At 43.7% G+C, this 17,497-nt stretch overlaps 3 protein-coding genes across 4 annotated transcripts in view; all 3 read right to left on the minus strand.

The window, feature by feature from the left end:
• Nucleotides 1-167: 167 nt before the first annotated feature.
• On the minus strand, nucleotides 168-3,037 carry LOC108088040 (probable cytochrome P450 12a4, mitochondrial). The gene is made up of 4 exons (XM_017185675.1): nucleotides 2,942-3,037; nucleotides 1,515-2,005; nucleotides 1,013-1,460; nucleotides 168-951 (listed from the first exon to the last, which is right to left on the minus strand). The coding sequence occupies exons 1-4, from the start codon at nucleotides 3,011-3,013 to the stop codon at nucleotides 352-354; spliced, it is 1,611 nt and encodes a 536-aa protein (XP_017041164.1). The 5' UTR covers nucleotides 3,014-3,037; the 3' UTR covers nucleotides 168-351.
• Nucleotides 3,038-3,131: 94 nt separating this feature from the next.
• LOC108088042 (probable cytochrome P450 12a5, mitochondrial) lies at nucleotides 3,132-5,694 on the minus strand. Its single transcript, XM_017185676.1, has 4 exons — nucleotides 5,477-5,694; nucleotides 4,852-5,342; nucleotides 4,353-4,800; nucleotides 3,132-4,281 (listed from the first exon to the last, which is right to left on the minus strand). The coding sequence occupies exons 1-4, from the start codon at nucleotides 5,546-5,548 to the stop codon at nucleotides 3,682-3,684; spliced, it is 1,611 nt and encodes a 536-aa protein (XP_017041165.1). The 5' UTR covers nucleotides 5,549-5,694; the 3' UTR covers nucleotides 3,132-3,681.
• A 611-nt stretch (nucleotides 5,695-6,305) lies between these two features.
• The window catches only part of LOC108088016 (serine-rich adhesin for platelets), a 37,669-nt gene continuing 26,477 nt past the window's right edge, over nucleotides 6,306-17,497 (minus strand). For both annotated transcript variants that reach the window (XM_017185629.2, XM_017185628.2), the window contains exons 3-8: nucleotides 11,995-15,235; nucleotides 9,020-9,694; nucleotides 8,507-8,652; nucleotides 8,306-8,443; nucleotides 7,241-8,007; nucleotides 6,306-7,181 (exon numbers count right to left, since the gene is read on the minus strand). In XM_017185629.2, coding sequence (XP_017041118.1) covers nucleotides 6,770-7,181; nucleotides 7,241-8,007; nucleotides 8,306-8,443; nucleotides 8,507-8,652; nucleotides 9,020-9,694; nucleotides 11,995-15,178 — 5,322 coding nt within the window. In that variant the 5' untranslated portion in view covers nucleotides 15,179-15,235 and the 3' untranslated portion in view covers nucleotides 6,306-6,769. The remainder of the gene's footprint in view (nucleotides 7,182-7,240; nucleotides 8,008-8,305; nucleotides 8,444-8,506; nucleotides 8,653-9,019; nucleotides 9,695-11,994; nucleotides 15,236-17,497) is intronic.

Here is a 17,497-nt window from a genome sequence, read left to right on the forward strand (position 1 = left end):
CAAGAGCTGTTTAACTGTAAAACTGTTGTAAAATGTTTACCACAAATGTACCATATACCGTATTGAGTGTACTAACGTCTAGTATCCGTATACTTATACATCTACAAAGATACATTAAAATATATATATTTGAGTGTGTATTAAACTGGAAATGAAATAGCTTTAAATGTATAGACAAACAAATGCGTTTTATTGATTGACAGTTGGGGTCAGGTGTTCCTTTAAGGCATTAAATATTAACTATATACATTCAATATTAATTCATTATAATAACACAACAGTATCACAACAATTTAAAACTGGCCAAATATAAATGGCTATTATCTCTCATTAAATTGAGGCATCAAAATATTAGTTTGGCAAATCGGTAAATTTAAACTTGAGCGGAATGTTTGGAAGATTTATCAATGCAGATCGGAAAGCATTCTCCGTTGGATAATTGAACTCCACGTTGAAGTTTCTAATGAGTCGAGCGGTGCCCAATTCTAACTCCATTTCCACAATGCGTTTTCCCACGCACATTCGAGGTCCAAATCCGAAGGGCAGGAAAACGAATGGATTTGTGGTCTTCAGATCATTTGCCGGGCACTTCGACTCGGAATCCTTGGGGCTTCGCAGCCAACGCTCCGGCAGGAATTCCGAAGCCTGGGGGAAGTACTCATCTTTGGTGAGGGCATTCAGAGGAACAATGGATATGTAGGTTCCAGCTGGCACTTGGTATCCACTGAGCACAGAGTCTCTGGCAAGGACACGGGCATTTCCAACAATCAGAGGGTGAACGCGCTGGGATTCCTTGATGCAGGCTCGCAGATAGGGAACGTTCTTCATCGAAGCCTCGGTGAACTCGGAATCCTTGTTGGGCAGGACCTTCATCACCTCCTCCCGGAGTTTAGCCTGCTTCTCCGGATTCTTGGCGAGGCACAGCATGAGTGCAGCAAAGGTGCTTGAGGTCTGTTAGGAAAAGTATAATTAGCACCACGCATCTTAAAGGATCACTCTATAAATAACTTACCGTATCTACTCCTGCCATCAACATATCCATCGCCATAACAGTGGCAACTTTCCTGTCAACTTTCAGCAGTTTCTCGAGGACACTTTGTTCATTCTCCGGACGCACCACACCCGCCTTGGCCTCCTTGTCCAATCGATCTATGGCCTCGTCAACGTAGGCCAACGTGACTTCCTGGATTCCATCCAGAGCTTTCAGCAATCGCTTCAACTTGGGGGTTTTAATGTAACGCCAGGGCGAGGGTTTCATCTCGAGATCCGCTGATATTATAAAGAACTCATCCAGGTAGTGGAAAAGCCTAAGCGCCTCGCTCTCCTTGTTCGAATCCTTGAGCAGACCCAGCTGCTTGTCCAGGGCCACCACGGATACGGATTCGAGGGTCCAGCGGTTGACGGTGTCTATGAAATCATCGGGTACTTCCAGAGTATTGGGATCCCTCAGTTCTTTAATGCTGTTAAAAGAATTTTATTATAAAGTTATTCCAGTTTGTTTAACATATCCTTACCGTTGCACAAACTCCTGGTTAACCTGCGACATCTTTTTATAGTACAATCTGACGTTCTTTGGTTGCATGAGAACGGGATTAACTACGGTTCGAAAGTCTCCCCAAGGTTTTCCCTGCGAGGGAATGATGCCCATGACGCCCTCGTAGAAGTCCTTCCAGTACTCCTCGCGATGATATCGTAGTGTATCGTTACCCGGACGGTGGGGCCAAATGCCCTCGTTGCGGAAAATCACCTCGAAGTCCTTGGGATTGTGGGTGCTCAAAAAGGGAGGTGCGCCCATCAACCCCGGCAGAAAGAATATGTCCCCGTAGTCCTCCCTCATGGCCTTCATCATGTCCATTATTTCCAGGTTCTTGTACTTTCCCCCTGGCATGGATAGTTTCATTATCAATGATATCGAATTGGTGCGAGGGATCTGATCAAATGGCTTCGCTTGCAGCCATTCGGGATCGTCTCTCGCCTCAGCAGTTGCAACATTTGTTTGCCAGCGCTAAAAAATTAAGATAGATATGAATATAACAAATATTATACATTTTTATTACGTTGTATGTGTTTTAACCCTTTACATGGTGGTGATGCATATCTGCATCATACCGTTCAAATTCAATTATTTTTCAACGGGCATTGCAAAACTGTCTGAAATCTTTTTAATGCAGTTCAGAAACTTTCGTTTTTTATATAACAAGTGTTAGTCAGTCAGAATTCTGTCCAATACTCAACAGCTGATTACTTTTCTCGCCAATTTGGTAAATGTGGAAATCTGAATTGGTTGTGCAGTTTCTCATCCAAATATAAATAACAAAAAAATGTGTAGTTGATTTAATTTATATTTTTAAACAAGTAAATATTATATTTAGATATATCTTGTCGAGTTTTTGTGTTTCTTGCATTATAATACGAATAAATCAACAATTTCGCTTTGTTGCAGATATGCATCAAAGTAGCTTAACACATAAAAAAATACTGCAAAATGTACGAACTTCACTGGATTCTCCCAAACGGAGTGCGAAAAATGTGTAGTTTTTTTATGTTTAAAAAAAAGATAATTGCTTTAAAAAATTTAATTTAAATTGACATATTTAAAATATAAATTACTATATTTTAATATTGAATGAATGTTATTATCTTTCTAAAACACATATTAAAAAAATTTTCCTTTTAAGCCTTTTGATGCAGAAATGCATCACACCCCTTTTGTAAAAAAATAAGGTAAAACCAAAAAAAATTAAAAAACTAAAAAGAAGTGTATTTTTTATTTTCACTTATCTACCAAACAAAAAAAAAATTAAGAAAATCGGAGTTATTGCCATGTAAAGGGTTAACTGCCTGATAACTAATGAGTAAAAACATTAGAAGCCACTTAAAAAACTGGCTATCAGAACTATCAGTCATAGATTAATTGTTTATATTTAATAAAAGTGTTTACCTTTTGAGTGCTGAGCGAGAGAGCCGCTTTTTGCGACTGAATTAATGTTAGACCACTGCGCACTTTTAGCATTTTCGCGTTGCTTGGGAACTTGGCTCGTTCAACGCCAAAACAAAACTGAGAACCGAGTGCTCGTTCCATTAGTTTAATAATTCTAAGGCTGCGAGAGCTTTAACGCTTTATTAGACGATAACAACACACAACCAGAGAGATAGCTACCCATAGAGAACTCTCTGCCAAACAGGTTCTAGAGAGCTAATTTGCCAGCATACATATATCAAAAATATGTGTTTCAATCAAACATAAACATGCAATGTTGGTTTTTTCCTTACATATTTAATGGGGAATTTAAAACAATCAATATTATAATTTTCCCTTGAAAAGTGTGCACATATCTAAAAAAATTCTTATCTACCCTTGACAAACAGTTTACCCCTAATAAAGACAAATAAATTAAGCGACCCCCTCCGCCGTATCGGTCATTGTCAATGCTAATAATACATTTTCACCATGACTAGGAAGTATTTTCATTCATTGGGGTAACAAGTTGCTTCTAGAGCTTAAGGTCGTTTAAAAAAATATATTCAATTCAAATACCACACTCAATTTATTGTTTTAACATATATTTCGTCAATTTAATCATTTCTTTGTTAATACTTTTAAAATATAGAATTCTGATTTCTACGATAAAATAAAATCTTATCACAGAAAACAACAAAGTTAAGGCTTAATTTATAATATTAGTTTGGCAAATCGGTGAACTTAAACTTGAGTGGAATATTGGGCAGATTGATAAGCGCAGAACGGAAAGCATTCTTCGTGGAATAATTGAACTCCACATTAAAGTTGCGAAGGAGTCTCGCAATGCCCAACTCCAGTTCCATTTCCACGATGCGTTTTCCCACGCACATTCGAGCTCCAAATCCGAATGGCAGGAATACGAATGGATTTTTGGTCTTCAGATCGTTGGCTGGACATTTTCCAGTTGAATCGTTGGTGTTTCGTAGCCATCGCTCTGGCAGGAACTCAGTAGGTTTCGGGAAGTATTCCTCACTGTTAAGGGCACCTATGGGAATCATGGACACGAAGGTACCAGCTGGAACCCGATAGCCGCTTATTACAGCGTCCCTCGTAAGTCCACGGGCATTTCCAACGGTCAGAGGGTAAATACGCTGGGATTCCTTGATGCAGGCTCGCAAATAAGGGACATTCTTCATCGAAGCCTCGGTGAACTCGGAGTCCTTGTTGGGCAACACCTTCATCACCTCTTCCCTCAGTTTTAGTTGTTTTTCAGGATTCTTTGCAAGGCAAAGCAAAAGCCCCGCAAAAGTGCTTGAAGTCTGAATAAAAATTGATGTATATAATGTATTTTATAGACTTCATGATATCCAATTACTGACTAGCTACTCACCGTATCAACTCCTGCCATCAACATGTCCATAGCCATAACAGTGGCCACTTTCTTGTCAACTTTAAGAAGTTTCTCGAGGACACTTTGTTCATTCTCCGGACGAACCACACCATCCTTGGCCTCCTGCTCCAAACGCTGGATGGCTTCATCTACATAGATTGAGGTAATGTCCTGAAGGCCATCCATTGTTTTTAGTGCTTTCTTTAGCTGTGGAGTCTGGATGAATCGCCAGATTGAGGGTTTCATCTCCAGATCGGCCGAAAGCAGGAAGAAATCATCCAGGTACTGGAATAGTTTTGTAGCTTCACTGTTCTTTCCCGAATCCTTGAGCAAACCCAGCTGTTTATCCAGAGCCACCACGGAAACCGATTCTAGGGTCCATCTGTTAATGCTTTCTAAGAAATTTTCTGGAACTTCCTGAGTGGTGGGATCTCTTATGTCTTTAATGCTAAGAAAAGTATGTTTAAATGCGGAATAGGAAAGAGTTAGAAATTCTTACCGCTGTACAAATTCCTGGTTAACCTGCGACATCTTTTTGAAGTACAACCTTACATTCTTGGGCTGCATAAGGACGGGATTTACGATGGAGCGAAAGTCTGCCCAGGATTTGCCCTGTGAGGGAATGATTCCCTGAACACCCTCAAAGAAATCTTTTCTGTACACGGTTCGATGGTAGCGCAAAATATCACTTCCAGGTCGATATGGCCATACCCCTTCATTTCGGAAAACGACTTCGAAATCCTTCGGATTGTGGGTCATCACAAACGCAGGACTTCCCAACAAGCCGGGTATGTAGAATACATCTCCGTAATCCTCACGCATTGCCTCGAACATTTGCATTACTTCCATTTTCCTGTATTTTCCACCGGGCAAGGCTATTTTAGGGAATAAAGATAACAAGTTGGCCCGTGGAATTTGTTCAAATGGTTTGGCCTGTAGCCATTCGGGGTCCTCTCTGATCTCAGCTGTAGCCACATTTGTTTGCCATCGCTAAAATATATACCAATTATTTGCTGAATTCAAATAAAATATTATATAAATTCCTCCACTGGAAAATGTTCTAATTATGAGCTATTAGATATAACATTTCATTCATTGTTTGGTTCGAAATATCATTTGTTTACCTGTTGACTGGCTAAAATGGGAGCAGCTTTTTGTGACTGCAAAATAATAAGACCGATACGCTTCCCTAACATTTTTACCAATCAATGAACTTTGCTCGCTCACGGTTAAAAAGAAACTACTCATTTCGTTTGCTTGTTCTATTGCTTAACATTTTTCTGAGTTTGCGTGAGCTTTACTGCTGAATTCGGCGAAAACAACAGACCTTAAGATAGATTGAGAGCGGGAGAGATAGACAAACAGGTTCGCGAGAGTTTGTGAATTGCAAACGAAAACATATGCCAAACATTCGCTCATAAACCAAATATACATATAACGATAAGGAGTCAAATATACCCCTTACTTAAGGGATTGCTCTATTCCTATAATAAGATATGAATTTTTGGTATAACAAAAAAGGAAAGTAAAATGATTTGTCATCATTAAAGTGCAGATTTCACTCCTATTAACAATACATACATTTTGAAAGAATTTGTCACAAATTTTATTGCAAAAAATGAACATTAAGTGCTTGAAATATATTGAGCAGTATTATCAATGATTGGATTGGTCAATTTTATTGGCATAGGTTCAAAAATTTGTCTAGGGTAAAAAGAGAATATTGGTGCGAGCATTTTATCTTATCAGCTGAACAACAAACTTAAGTTCAGCGAACAAAGAGTTTCCATAATCTTTCCGATTTGGCAAACAATTTCAAAATTTCGTGTGAAAACAAGTATCCATTGCATCAGACCAGTTGAACTTTTGATTCAAAGCAGTGTGCTTGATAATCTTAGTTTGGTATATCAAAGAATATAAGACATTTCCGCATCAACAAATAACAACACGGGCTTATATGTTTCCATTTATTTATTTAGACAGTATTTTGTTTATTTATACCATTATATGTATTTGTTCAAACACCAAAAAGATTTGTTTTGCTAATCAAACTGTTGGCATACTCATAGATAATAGTTGCAATCTGATGAAGTATACATAATTACGTACTCGTATAGGGAAATATAAATATTCGTTTAGATTAATGACTTAATGGTAGATTACAAATTAATTAAAGTTGCACAAATCGTTTGAGTTTTCATACGATGAGCATATTTTTACATGACAATTTCCGCGCGAAACAATTTGGCACGCTGGGCAAAGATATAGAATAATATGTATAGTATGTTTTTATATGGGGCGATTCAGAAGATATCATTCGTTGACTCTAAGGACTAAGTGTCTATGACAGTTTCGTATAGTATTTATAAGATAATTCCTTTAGCATTGAGCAGGGTTAGCCAGCAGTAGAACTGAAACTAATCCTGGCTGGCAGATCCATTCGTCTGCTGGTAACTGCACACAATCTTGACCGCATCGTTCATCATTTTGGCCGTGGAGCGGACGAGGAACATCAGATGACACTCGTCGTAAACGGTCAGTTCGACCCGGGTTCGCACCAATCCATGGAGCACGGTGGCTCTTTCCAAGTCCAACCACCGCTGAAGGGCCAATTCCCGCTCCTTGATGGATCCGGTGAGCGCCACATCCGAAGGACCCCACAGTACAAATTCCAGCACTGCCTTCGCCTTCGATAGGGATTCAGCTCGCTCCTGCTGCAGGATGTCCGCCAAAATGGGCGTGATCTTGGTGGCGGGCAGCATGTCGGTCAAGGCAGAGTGGGCGCACTTGCACAGGGTTCCCATGGGCTCATCATCGTCGTTGTTGTTTCTAGGGAAAAGATACTCCATTTAATAAGTGTTTTAATTAAGAAAGGAATTTAAGCTTACCCCTGCAGCACGCAGAGTCGCGCTTGGGCGTCCTTGTTGTCCATGTCCTTGGACAGCACCACATTGGAGAGACTGAGCGGCGTCTCCTCGATCGCCTTGGCCTGCAGGTTCTTCATTCCGTTGACCAGCTGCAGCATGATGAAGGCCACCTCGCGCGTCATCACATCATCGAATGCTGGCATGGCATTTGCACTCGCCGATCCCTCCTCTGCACCCATCGATGTGGCCGAGGATTCCTCGTTCAGGGTACTCAGATTCTGCACCGATACCACGTTCCTCAGATTCCCAGCCATCGAACTGTTCCCATCCTTCAGGCCACTCAGATTCGGAATGGAGCCACGGAAGTTGAAGTTGCTCTTGTCCAGCACCTGCGATTTCCCCTTGAGTATTGATCCAATAGATTGAAGAGTTTCCAGCTGCAATCTCGGCAGCACCGAGATGGTGGCCTGCAGCAGGGTGACTTCGGTGGAGGGCATCAGAGGCAGCTGATAGCTGGGCACCAGGTCGCAGAACTCCGTCACCGGGTTGAGCACATCGCTCACGCCGCCGGTCAGCTGGCTCAGCTCACCACCAACTCCTCCCAGTTGGTTGCAGTCGGCCGACAGGGCCAAGGTCACTGGCGAGGAGCTCCACAGGGCGGCATGGAACGCCTTCTTGCCCACGACGAAGGCCTGGGCTCCCTCCAGAATGGTGAAGTCCTCGTAGCGCAAGTTGATCGCATTGGCCAGAGGACGCAGGGCCGCCGGCACCACTGGAGTTTGCTGGAGCTGAAAGGGATTAAAATCAGGTGTATACATTAGTCAAGTTTTATTGAAGCTCACAAAGAATTACGTCAAATATTAGTTGTTAAGTAAAAAAGTGGTAAAGTTCGAATTTGTTTTATGGTAAATGAACGGGGTCTAACGGAGCCCTATAGATATTTAACAAAAATAAATAACAATAATAATAAAAAAGAAAGAAAAACCTTGTTAAAGATTGTAAAACCCATTAAAAGTTATGATTTAAATGAAAATATCATTTTTGGTGCAAATTCTATATTATTTTTAATTTTATAATGAAACTAACCTGATCTAGCACCTGGGCGAGGGCCTCGTGATTAGCCACAACCACGGCTGTGTAGTTATCCTCGATGGTCTTGTGCACGACACTGCGTCCTTTGCGCATGCGCAAACGATTCGTGGCCTTGCTGCGGTTCTTATTGGCCTAAAATAAAAAATACTTGGTTAGTTTGTGTACGATCAATATTCTGTTTAATAAAAAACTCACCTGTGGCATGCCCCAGACGCTGTCGTTGATGTCCGTGGCCACATCGCCGCCCGCCTCGCTGCCGTAGTAACTGTACGGAGCGTAGATATCGAACTCGCCCACCTCGCTGCCCGCATACGAGGCGGAGATGATGCGTGGAATGTTGGCTGAAAGGGATAATAAGGTTAAATTAGTGAGTGAATAAAATATAATATTTTAAGTAAGTTATCTTGGCTTCTGCTTTATTTTATTTTTCTTATTTAAAACTATAGTTCATTAGAAGTAAAGTGACAAAAATATTGCAATGGCAAAAAATTTAAATTTTTCCCAAATATGCTTTTAAGCTAACTATTAGAAAAACAAAATAAAAATAATTCAGTAGATTTTTTATGCACTATTTCAGTTACTTAGACTTTGAACTGCCTAACCTTATTTTCAGTTTAAGCTTTTAGTGAGAGAAACATTATATATTTCTGTTTTATAATTGTTCTGTTATATAATAAAAGTTTTTAAAAAAGGACCTTGAAAACCTACCCAAGCTGTTGTTCAATCCGTAGTTCCGCACCGGTCCGTACTCGCTGCGCGTGTAGCTGGCAATGGAGGCCGTGTCCGAGTAGATGTTGTTGCGCCTTGTGGCCTGGGTAAGCCGCTGACCCGCGACGGACAGATCGATGTTACTGCGCGTGGGAGGCGGCGGAGGAGTCGAAGTGGAGGGCGTGGGAGTGGTGTTGCCAGTAGCCGTGGGCGGTGGCGGGGAACCCATCTTCACGAACTCATACATGTTCTCGTAGTCGCGCTTGTCCTTCAGATAACTATCGATGGTGCTGTTGATCTTCCGCACCGAATCCTTGAGGCTGCTCCGTTGGGCAGCATCCGCAGCATCGATGGATCGCTGTTCGAAGATCTCCAGCTTACTGGAAATGGACATCTTCGGTTCGCTCTTCTTCTGCGGCGTTCTTTCAAAGGTGCTTGTCCTGCTGTTGGCAGTCGATGCGGACTTCCCTCCTGCTTCCTGGCCAGTCGCGGTGGCACTCGTCTTGGCCATCGCCTTGCCCTGATCCGCGGCACCATTGTCACCGTTTGACGAGCAAATGGAGATAGTGTCGGTGAGGACTCCGCGCTTGCGCACCAGCTCCAGTTGGGCCTCCCGCTCCCGCATGCTGGCCGTGCGCTCTGGTTTGCGTGGCGCGATTGAGGAGCGGATTTCCCCTGAGGATCACAGAAAACAGAATGGTAAGTAAAAGGTGTGACTAATATATTAATTATATAAAATTAGTATAGTAATTCTCCCAGTTAGTCAGTAACTTTTTTTTTACATTTTTCAAGTTTAATAGATCTTCGCTAGAGTAGATTGGGATGATTAAAAACTTCCTTATTTTTAAAAGCATTAAGTTAGTCAGAGCTCCAATTAATCTCTATATAAAAAAATTAAGTTTTAAAAAGAAATAAGGCTTTTAAAATTTGGGCATATATCTATAGGATGATTTATTTCAAATACATTTTTAATTTAATTAATTGTATTTGTTTTTTTTTTTATAAATCTGTTAGATAGTTTAGTTTAGGTTGCCAATTGCAAGTTGGTTAATATTCATGTGATTTATCTAATTAAAATTCTGTTTATTTGTTCTCATTGGCATTCATTTTCTTGCTTCCAATATTTATCCACTTTTTCAATTCCAAATGAAAGACCAATAAACATACAGAATACAAGTGGAACACCTCTTTGCTGCCAGAGAGGTAATTTATTCATAAGATTTCCCAGGCCGTCCTCAAATTTGACTGGCCTTCATGGGGCGATGCCAAATGGTGTTTGCTGGCACCTGAGAGCTGTGAAAATCCGCCGACAAATGCCAGCTCCACCCTCCTTCTCAACGGGCCGGGTTTAATGGTTAGACAACCTGTGAGTACTAATTGCGATTTTGACCCAAATTCGTGCTAAATTACAATTCGCATGGTGCTGATGGTCGGCTCGAATGTGGTTGCTCTTGGATCTGGGGCTCGTTGTTCTGTGGCGCTTTGTCCGAGATGTCTAACAAATGGTTTTGACCAGGTCTCTGGATCTGGCTGCTATTTATTTTTTTTTTTTTGTGTTGTTCATGACCAGATGCCAGGTGCAGCAGCGGCAGGTGTAACAAGTTCTCGCCGCATTCGCGTTGACCGCAAAGTGTCAGGCCAAAAGAAATGGGTCTCTGGTCCGCTCCGCCAGTTGCCAGTTGCCCGTTGCCAGTTTCACCAATCTCCGTTCTTTCCTCCGGCCAACCAGCCACCAACCATCGACCATCAACATGTGGTTGGGTTACCTCATTGCTCCGGCATGGCCTGGCTTATATTCATTTCGATTTTTTGTTCTGTCTCACTGGCAAACTATTTTGCTCTCTGGCTTTGGCCACTTAACCCACTTTGAGCCGGCTCATCACACTCGTTTTGGATGCGGCGGATATGGTCATAAGTGGCCTACCTGTATCCGTACTTCGGCGTTTGTTGTTTGTTGTGTTTTGTTGTGTGTTGTGTTGTGTTGTGTGTTGTTTGTGCGTCCGTTATATTGATTAAAATGCGTAACTTGTTCTGCGTTTGGTTTCGGGTTCTACTTTCAGAGGAGTTGCTGGCCCAGCTTTTACCATTTACGGTGATTTTATTCGTGTTCTTGTTTCTCGATTCTCGTTTCGTGTTTGTGGCTGCAATTGAAGTCAACAAGTTGGCAGAAGTGGGTGAAGTGGCAGAGACCCTTCAGACCCACATATCGTACACCACACACTAAAAGCATTCATGAGCTGGCTGTTTTGAAGGTCGCCCGATTTCTGGGCGCTGTCAGTGAACGTGATTTGCTTACGCTTTCTTTCGGAATGCGATCGCCGAGTTGGGGAGAAATGTCGCCCACAAATCGTGGAATCGGGTCAATGGGAACGAGATGGAAATTAACTTCATAATTGCCGGAATTTAGCTTACTCATTTTACGAGCATTTCGGTGGTAAAAAAGGAAATTTTTGCGAATTATATGGTTGACATTTTTAAAATACTCGTAGTTTGTTAAACATGCGTTTATAAGAAGCCTCCAAAATGTGAAGCCTATTCGTTTTTATGACTGCCCTTGTTTCGGTGCTTACTAAAGTAATTTAATTTAACTTTACAATGTTTATTAAATAAGAGAGGACTGAACGCTAGAACATTGTAGTATCATATCACATTTTTCTTAGCCCTAATACCATTTTTAAAAGATTTAAGGAAAGGTGACCTAGAATTCTAACATTGAAATTAATGATTATCGTATGCCATTAAGCCTTAGGTACACTCTTATATTTCGTGCATTAGATCAGTTTTTATTCGGAACTATTTGTTCGTCAATTTATTAATTTTTTAAGAAAACATGCTGAGTTTTTAATTCCTAGCAATTAGTTAGGAACATTTAAATTAGTTTCTAATAATATCCTACATTTTAGTTAACCTTTTTCAATACATATTTTGTAAGTATGTAGATTATTTATTTGTAAACTATTAAAAAGTACACTCACCTAAGTTGGCGTAGACGTTGTCGGCCTTCAGCTTGACGGATCCGGTGCCGGATGGCAGAGCCAGGACGGTGGAGTCCACGCTGCTGGAGCTCAGGGTGGCGGTCAGCTCGGTCTTCTGCTTCCGCCGGAGTTCGGCGCTCTTGGGCGGCGGTGGGCGTGCCGGCTTGTTGGCCTCGTGGGCGCGCTGCCCCTCACTGGCGCTCGATCGAAGGGGCGGGGCAGGTGGTTTGGTAGTAACCACGGCCACAGTTTGCGCCGAAACGGAGTCACCTGTCTTGGTGATGTCCTTCACCACTTCCACAGCCGTGGGATTAATATCGATTGGATGAATAATCACCAGACGGGGTTTACCCGAAGGACTGCCCTCCTCGGTTCCTGTGCAGATTTCCGTATACATGCTGGCCTCCTTTTTGGCCAGGGACTCACCGGACTTCGAACCGCCTCCATTGCTGCCCATGCGCAGGAACTTCTTGATGGAGAACTTGGACTTCTGCTTCTGGGGAGGCGATGCCGTTGGGGATTTCTTATCCAAACCGGCGGCGGCTAGGCACTCCTCCGACATGGAGAGATGACGATGGTTCCGGGGCGTTGGCTCTGGCGTCATCGGTTGCTTGAGGCTCAGCACCGAGCTGGCCGACTGCAGTTGCACTTGCTTGGCCGCATTGGCCCGCTGCATCACGAAGGTGTTGAGACTCCGGAACTTGGGATTTATTACGGCCCTTTCGCGTTTATCCTTTTCCCGGATGACGGGAGCGGCTGCGGCCACCGGAAGAGCTGGCTTTCGGGTGTACAAATTGCTGTTGCTGGTTACTGTTGCACTTGCAGTTGCAGCTGCAGCAGTGGTTGTTGCTCCTCCCGTGACTGAAGAAACACCTGTGGCTTGATTCTCGCCAGAAGATGATGATGGTGCTGATGATGTGTCACCCGGTGACGTGGTCTTTTCCGCCGGCTTTGCTGCCGCTTTCGTCGCCTGCTCGAACTCAACTACCAAACTGTAATCTCGTTCCGGCGTGGGCGGAGCGCTCAGTTTTGTCTCCGGCGGCGGATTCGGAGCTTTGCCCTTTTTCAGCTTTGAATCGTCGGCGGACAGATTCTCTTTGGCCAACATTAGACTCTCGCTGGACTTGGAAATGGCCGACTGCAGTTGGCTGATGAATTGCTGCTCCGCGCAGCTGGGTTGTCGCTTCCCCAGGAAGCTCTTCAATGGTGAGTTGCTGCTTGAATTATTGGGATGGCTGTTGACCAAAGGTTTCACTGGCAATTCCGGCTTCTTTAGGCCATGAAGAAACGAGGGCCGGGCATCGATTTTCATGGGGGGTGGTGGGGATTTGGGCAGCGCAGGAAGCTGTTGCTCTTGATCCTTTTGCTGGTTTAGTTTTTGCTTTTGTTCAAGGCTGTTATCCGGATCGGCACTTCCATCGGGTTCGCCATGGAGTTCCCTGCTTTTGACCGCCGGTTTGGTCACCGCCTGATCTCCTATTTGTATATCTTCATAATCCGAGTTATTGGTACTAGCACTCAGTTTCTTCTCCACCAAATTCTGTCGCTGTTCTCCGTTGATTGCTCCCTTGGCCAATCCCAGGTTTTTGTACTCACTTCCCAGGCTTATTCCGATTCCGGAATCCGATTCACTGCGAATCATATTGTAGGCATTCTCCTCGTCCGAACTGCCATCGAAACTGCTGCCCGTGGAATCCAAGGCGTCATCCGAACTGCACTTGGTGACAATCAACCCATCGGAGGTGATCTTGCTGGTCATGAAGTTCCCCTCGTGAAGATTGTAGCTGGCTGCCCGGGTTTTCGAACTCAACAGCATATCCGTAATGTACTGGGAACTGGAGTAGTGCGAGTTACCCGAACTCTCCGTTTGGGCGGCAGTGGCCACGCCCACCTGCTCGGAGTACTTGCCATCTGGGAGGTTCTCGTAGCTCAACTGGGTTTCCACCACATCATAGTAGGCGGAGACTCCGTTTTCCGTATCCGAGCAATTGCTGTCCGTATCCGAGTACTTGTGGCACACATTCACCTTGGGTTTGGCTTGGTCCCTGGTGATGGGCGCATTCCGTGCGATTGGCTTCTTAAGGTCGAGAAATGGCTTCGGGGAGTCACTCAGTGCACTCAGCTCGAATTTGATCTTGCTGTTGCTGCTGGAAGTGGAGATGTTGCTGCTGTTTCCGCCTGAAGTTGCCGTTGCAGTTGCACTTGTCTCACTCAGCTTCTGTTTCTGCTCCAAAGTCTCGGAGATTTCATCTAAAAGTGACTTCTCCATCGCTCGTTCTATGGGCGGACTATCTTTGCCATCTCGCGAAGATGTTGCCCCTGTTGTTGGCGTTGCAGTTGTGCTTTTGGCCATGGTTAGTGTGGGTGTTAGGGTGGTGGTCACCTTTTTGGTAACACTGGCAGTTCCCGTAGTTATATTACTACTCTTGATGGCTGTTGTTGTTGTGGTTGTTGTTGTTATGGTTGCTGGTTTGGCTTTTGCCGGTGTTGCAACCGATGTTGCTGTTGCTGTTGCTGTGCTGCTTTTGCCTTCCGCTGGTGCAGTTTTGGCTTGGGTTGCTTGCGTTTTGCCAATGGGCTGACCAAAAGGCATCACATTGATCGTCAGGGTCTGCTTCTTGCCCTCTTTGTCCACCTGAGGAGCACCCAACTTCAGAGCTGCAAAGGATTTCTTGATGTTCTCCTCGGCATCGCCCAGCAGATTGCCGTTGTTCATATTGAAATCGGTATTGGCCCTGGTGATCCTCTTCAGCTCAACGGTCTCCTCGTCGTCCGTTTCGGTAATGGCCATGTCATCGTGCTCGTTGCCCAGGTTCATAAAGTCGTGATCGTCGTCGTCATCATCGTCCTCCGACCATTCACCGCCGTAACCTATGACCTCGTGCAGCTGCTTGGGAAAGCACACCTTGCCGCCTTTGGAGTTTGTGGATTTTCCAGCGGAGGAACTCGAACTGGAACCCGTCAGCCTCACGCCGAAAGCCTTCTTAATTATGCTCTTGGCCGGGGTTTTGTGTTTGTTGGGGTAATCGGTCTTAACCTCCTTGTCTGCTTTATGGCTGCCACTCGATTTGGATGCAGCTGCTGCTGCGGCCGCCTTGTGTTCGTCCTTGGACTTGAAGCAGTTCGAGCACAAGTCCTTCTTCCAGGCATTCTGGGTGAAGTGCGAACAGATCGAGGACGACATCGCGATGGGGATTTATTGCTGCTTTTATCACGCCGACGAGAAACCTAAGGCCATATTCTGAAAAGGGAAAACGAAACGTAAGTCGTGAGTAATGGTTTGCTGGCGATGAGGTTGTTAGTTCGTAAGCCTAAACTTTCGTTGCCAAAAAATATTGCGCAAGCTCACAATTAACTTTCACTGCCGCCTGCAACTCAATCTCAACTTCTGCCGCATGACTCAATATTGATTGAGTGGAGAAGTTAAGCCCGGCAATTGAGACTGCGCCATGTGGTCATCCAGCCCCCGAAATCATGGCCACAAACTGCCTTTTGCCAGCAGGCCAGCCAGCCAGCCAGCCAGCTTATCAATCAATCTTCATCTTGATAATGGAATTATTGAAATTTTTCCTGATGATGATGTGACTATGGCTGCTGCTTTTGCCTCAGCCAAAAAAACCTCGATGGCAGTGGTTGGAAAATTGTGGAAAAAAAAGTAAGGGATAGATGGGCTGACAACCACACAATTATCTTTGATTGTCACATCTCTCCCGACACAAACATTCGATTGCAGTTGTTGGGTAATCGCCAGTTGCAGGCGCATTTTGTTAACCACTTGGCTTCTGTTTGCCATTTATTTTGTCGACTGCTCGCAAATGACTTTCTAAATCCAACCCAAACTGCATGTGCAACATGTTAGCGGGCGGAGCAATGGCTAACAAAAAAAACCTAGGAAATGACACACAAGTCAAGCGGACAGACAACTCATTTATAGCTTTAAAATTGCCGGCCACATTTGGTCAGAGCTTCTAGAAATGATTCAAAGGCAAACTGGTTTCCTTTTAAGGCGATAACCATAACTTTTGATAATTTCCCAAACAGGCAGAGAATGATTTGTAGTTCTGTGGAGTTTCCTGTAGAACTTTATTAGGCTAATTTAATGAGTAATTTGTGAGAACTTTTATGGAAAGATTTTATTCTTTGATGTTAATAAAACTACTTATTTTGTGTATGTACAATTGTGTGGTACCACTTGTTATAATATCATTGGTGGGTTAAATTACTCTCCACGAAATTACGTCTGTTTATCTGGAAGATCTGCTTAGAATGCCGCCAACAATTTTGGGCGTTTCCTGTGAACCACTTCACACTGCCGCCGACAGCAACATTGCCAAGCAACAGCCAACAATGTAACGATTTTGAGGTCTTTAAGCCATTAACTTCTTCATATGGCTGTGAGCATCTACGCAAGTGTGTCGCTTGAACCAAAACACGTAGTTAAGGCGCCTAATTGGGAGAGTGTTGCTGGCGTTGCTGGTGTTGTTGGTGTTGACGGTGTGCATGGTGGTGATGTTGCTGCTGCCGCAACGACAACACCCACAGCGGCAACAATGAAGATGACAACAGCCGTTTTTGGTTTGTTTTGGCCAACATTTATCATTGCCAGCGTCGAGGAAAGTTGACCCATTGTTAACTGCTCGACTTCTGTTGCTGCCACGCTTGATTTCTGCATCAGATGCTTATGCTGTTGTTGCTGCTGCTGCTGTTGCTGTTGCTGTTGCTGTTGCCGTTGCTGCTGCTGCTGCGGGATTTGCAGTTTTGGGTCAGCATTTTGACTTGACGTTAATATGCATAAATCTCGGCTCTGTGCAATGCGGTCGCAGAAACAATTGGCATTAAATGAAGATGAAGGGGAGAGAAGGGTTGTTTGGCAAATTGCATAACTGTGCCAGCTAAATGTTGCTGCCGCGTTTTTTTTTTGTGTTTTGGATTTTTTTTTTTTGTTCGTTTGCCCGCATTGTTACCCATAAATTTTAGCCTCCGCTCGCGGTTTTCGTTACCGTTTGCTTTTCTGTCTATTTCTGCCACGGTTTTTGTACGTTAATTGTTTGCATTTTTTTCTTTCACTCATTTGCATTCGGTTGCGGCATCGATTGGCCATTTATTTATGGCCACACACAAACTCAGCGAATGCAAAAGCAGGCAGAAGGCGATGAGAGTTGTGCCAATTCTCATGGAAAGCAAGTTGATCGCCGGATCGCATATGAGCCGCCAATTGAGCGAAAAAGTGAAATAGCTGGACATTTCAAAAACATTAAACATAGAAAAAAAAACACTATCAAAGCCCGAAGTAGAAATGCAGAAAAAAAATCACAACAAATTGTGCTGCCCATTTGACCATATAAAAGCCGTTTGGCCAAGTCCAAGTCGACCAGGTCCAATCGAAATGAAGATGGTGTGGCAGCGGCAGCTCGAAATGGAATGCAGCAGCCACATCGGACAGCATCTTTAAGCTATTTTCAAGTTTGGCAGTTGGCCTGGCGGAAGGAATGCTGTTTCTTTC

The sequence above is a fragment of the Drosophila ficusphila genome, unplaced genomic scaffold (genome assembly GCF_018152265.1).
Source record: "Drosophila ficusphila isolate 14025-0441.05 unplaced genomic scaffold, ASM1815226v1 contig_791, whole genome shotgun sequence".
Classification (NCBI taxonomy): Eukaryota; Metazoa; Arthropoda; class Insecta; order Diptera; family Drosophilidae; genus Drosophila; species Drosophila ficusphila.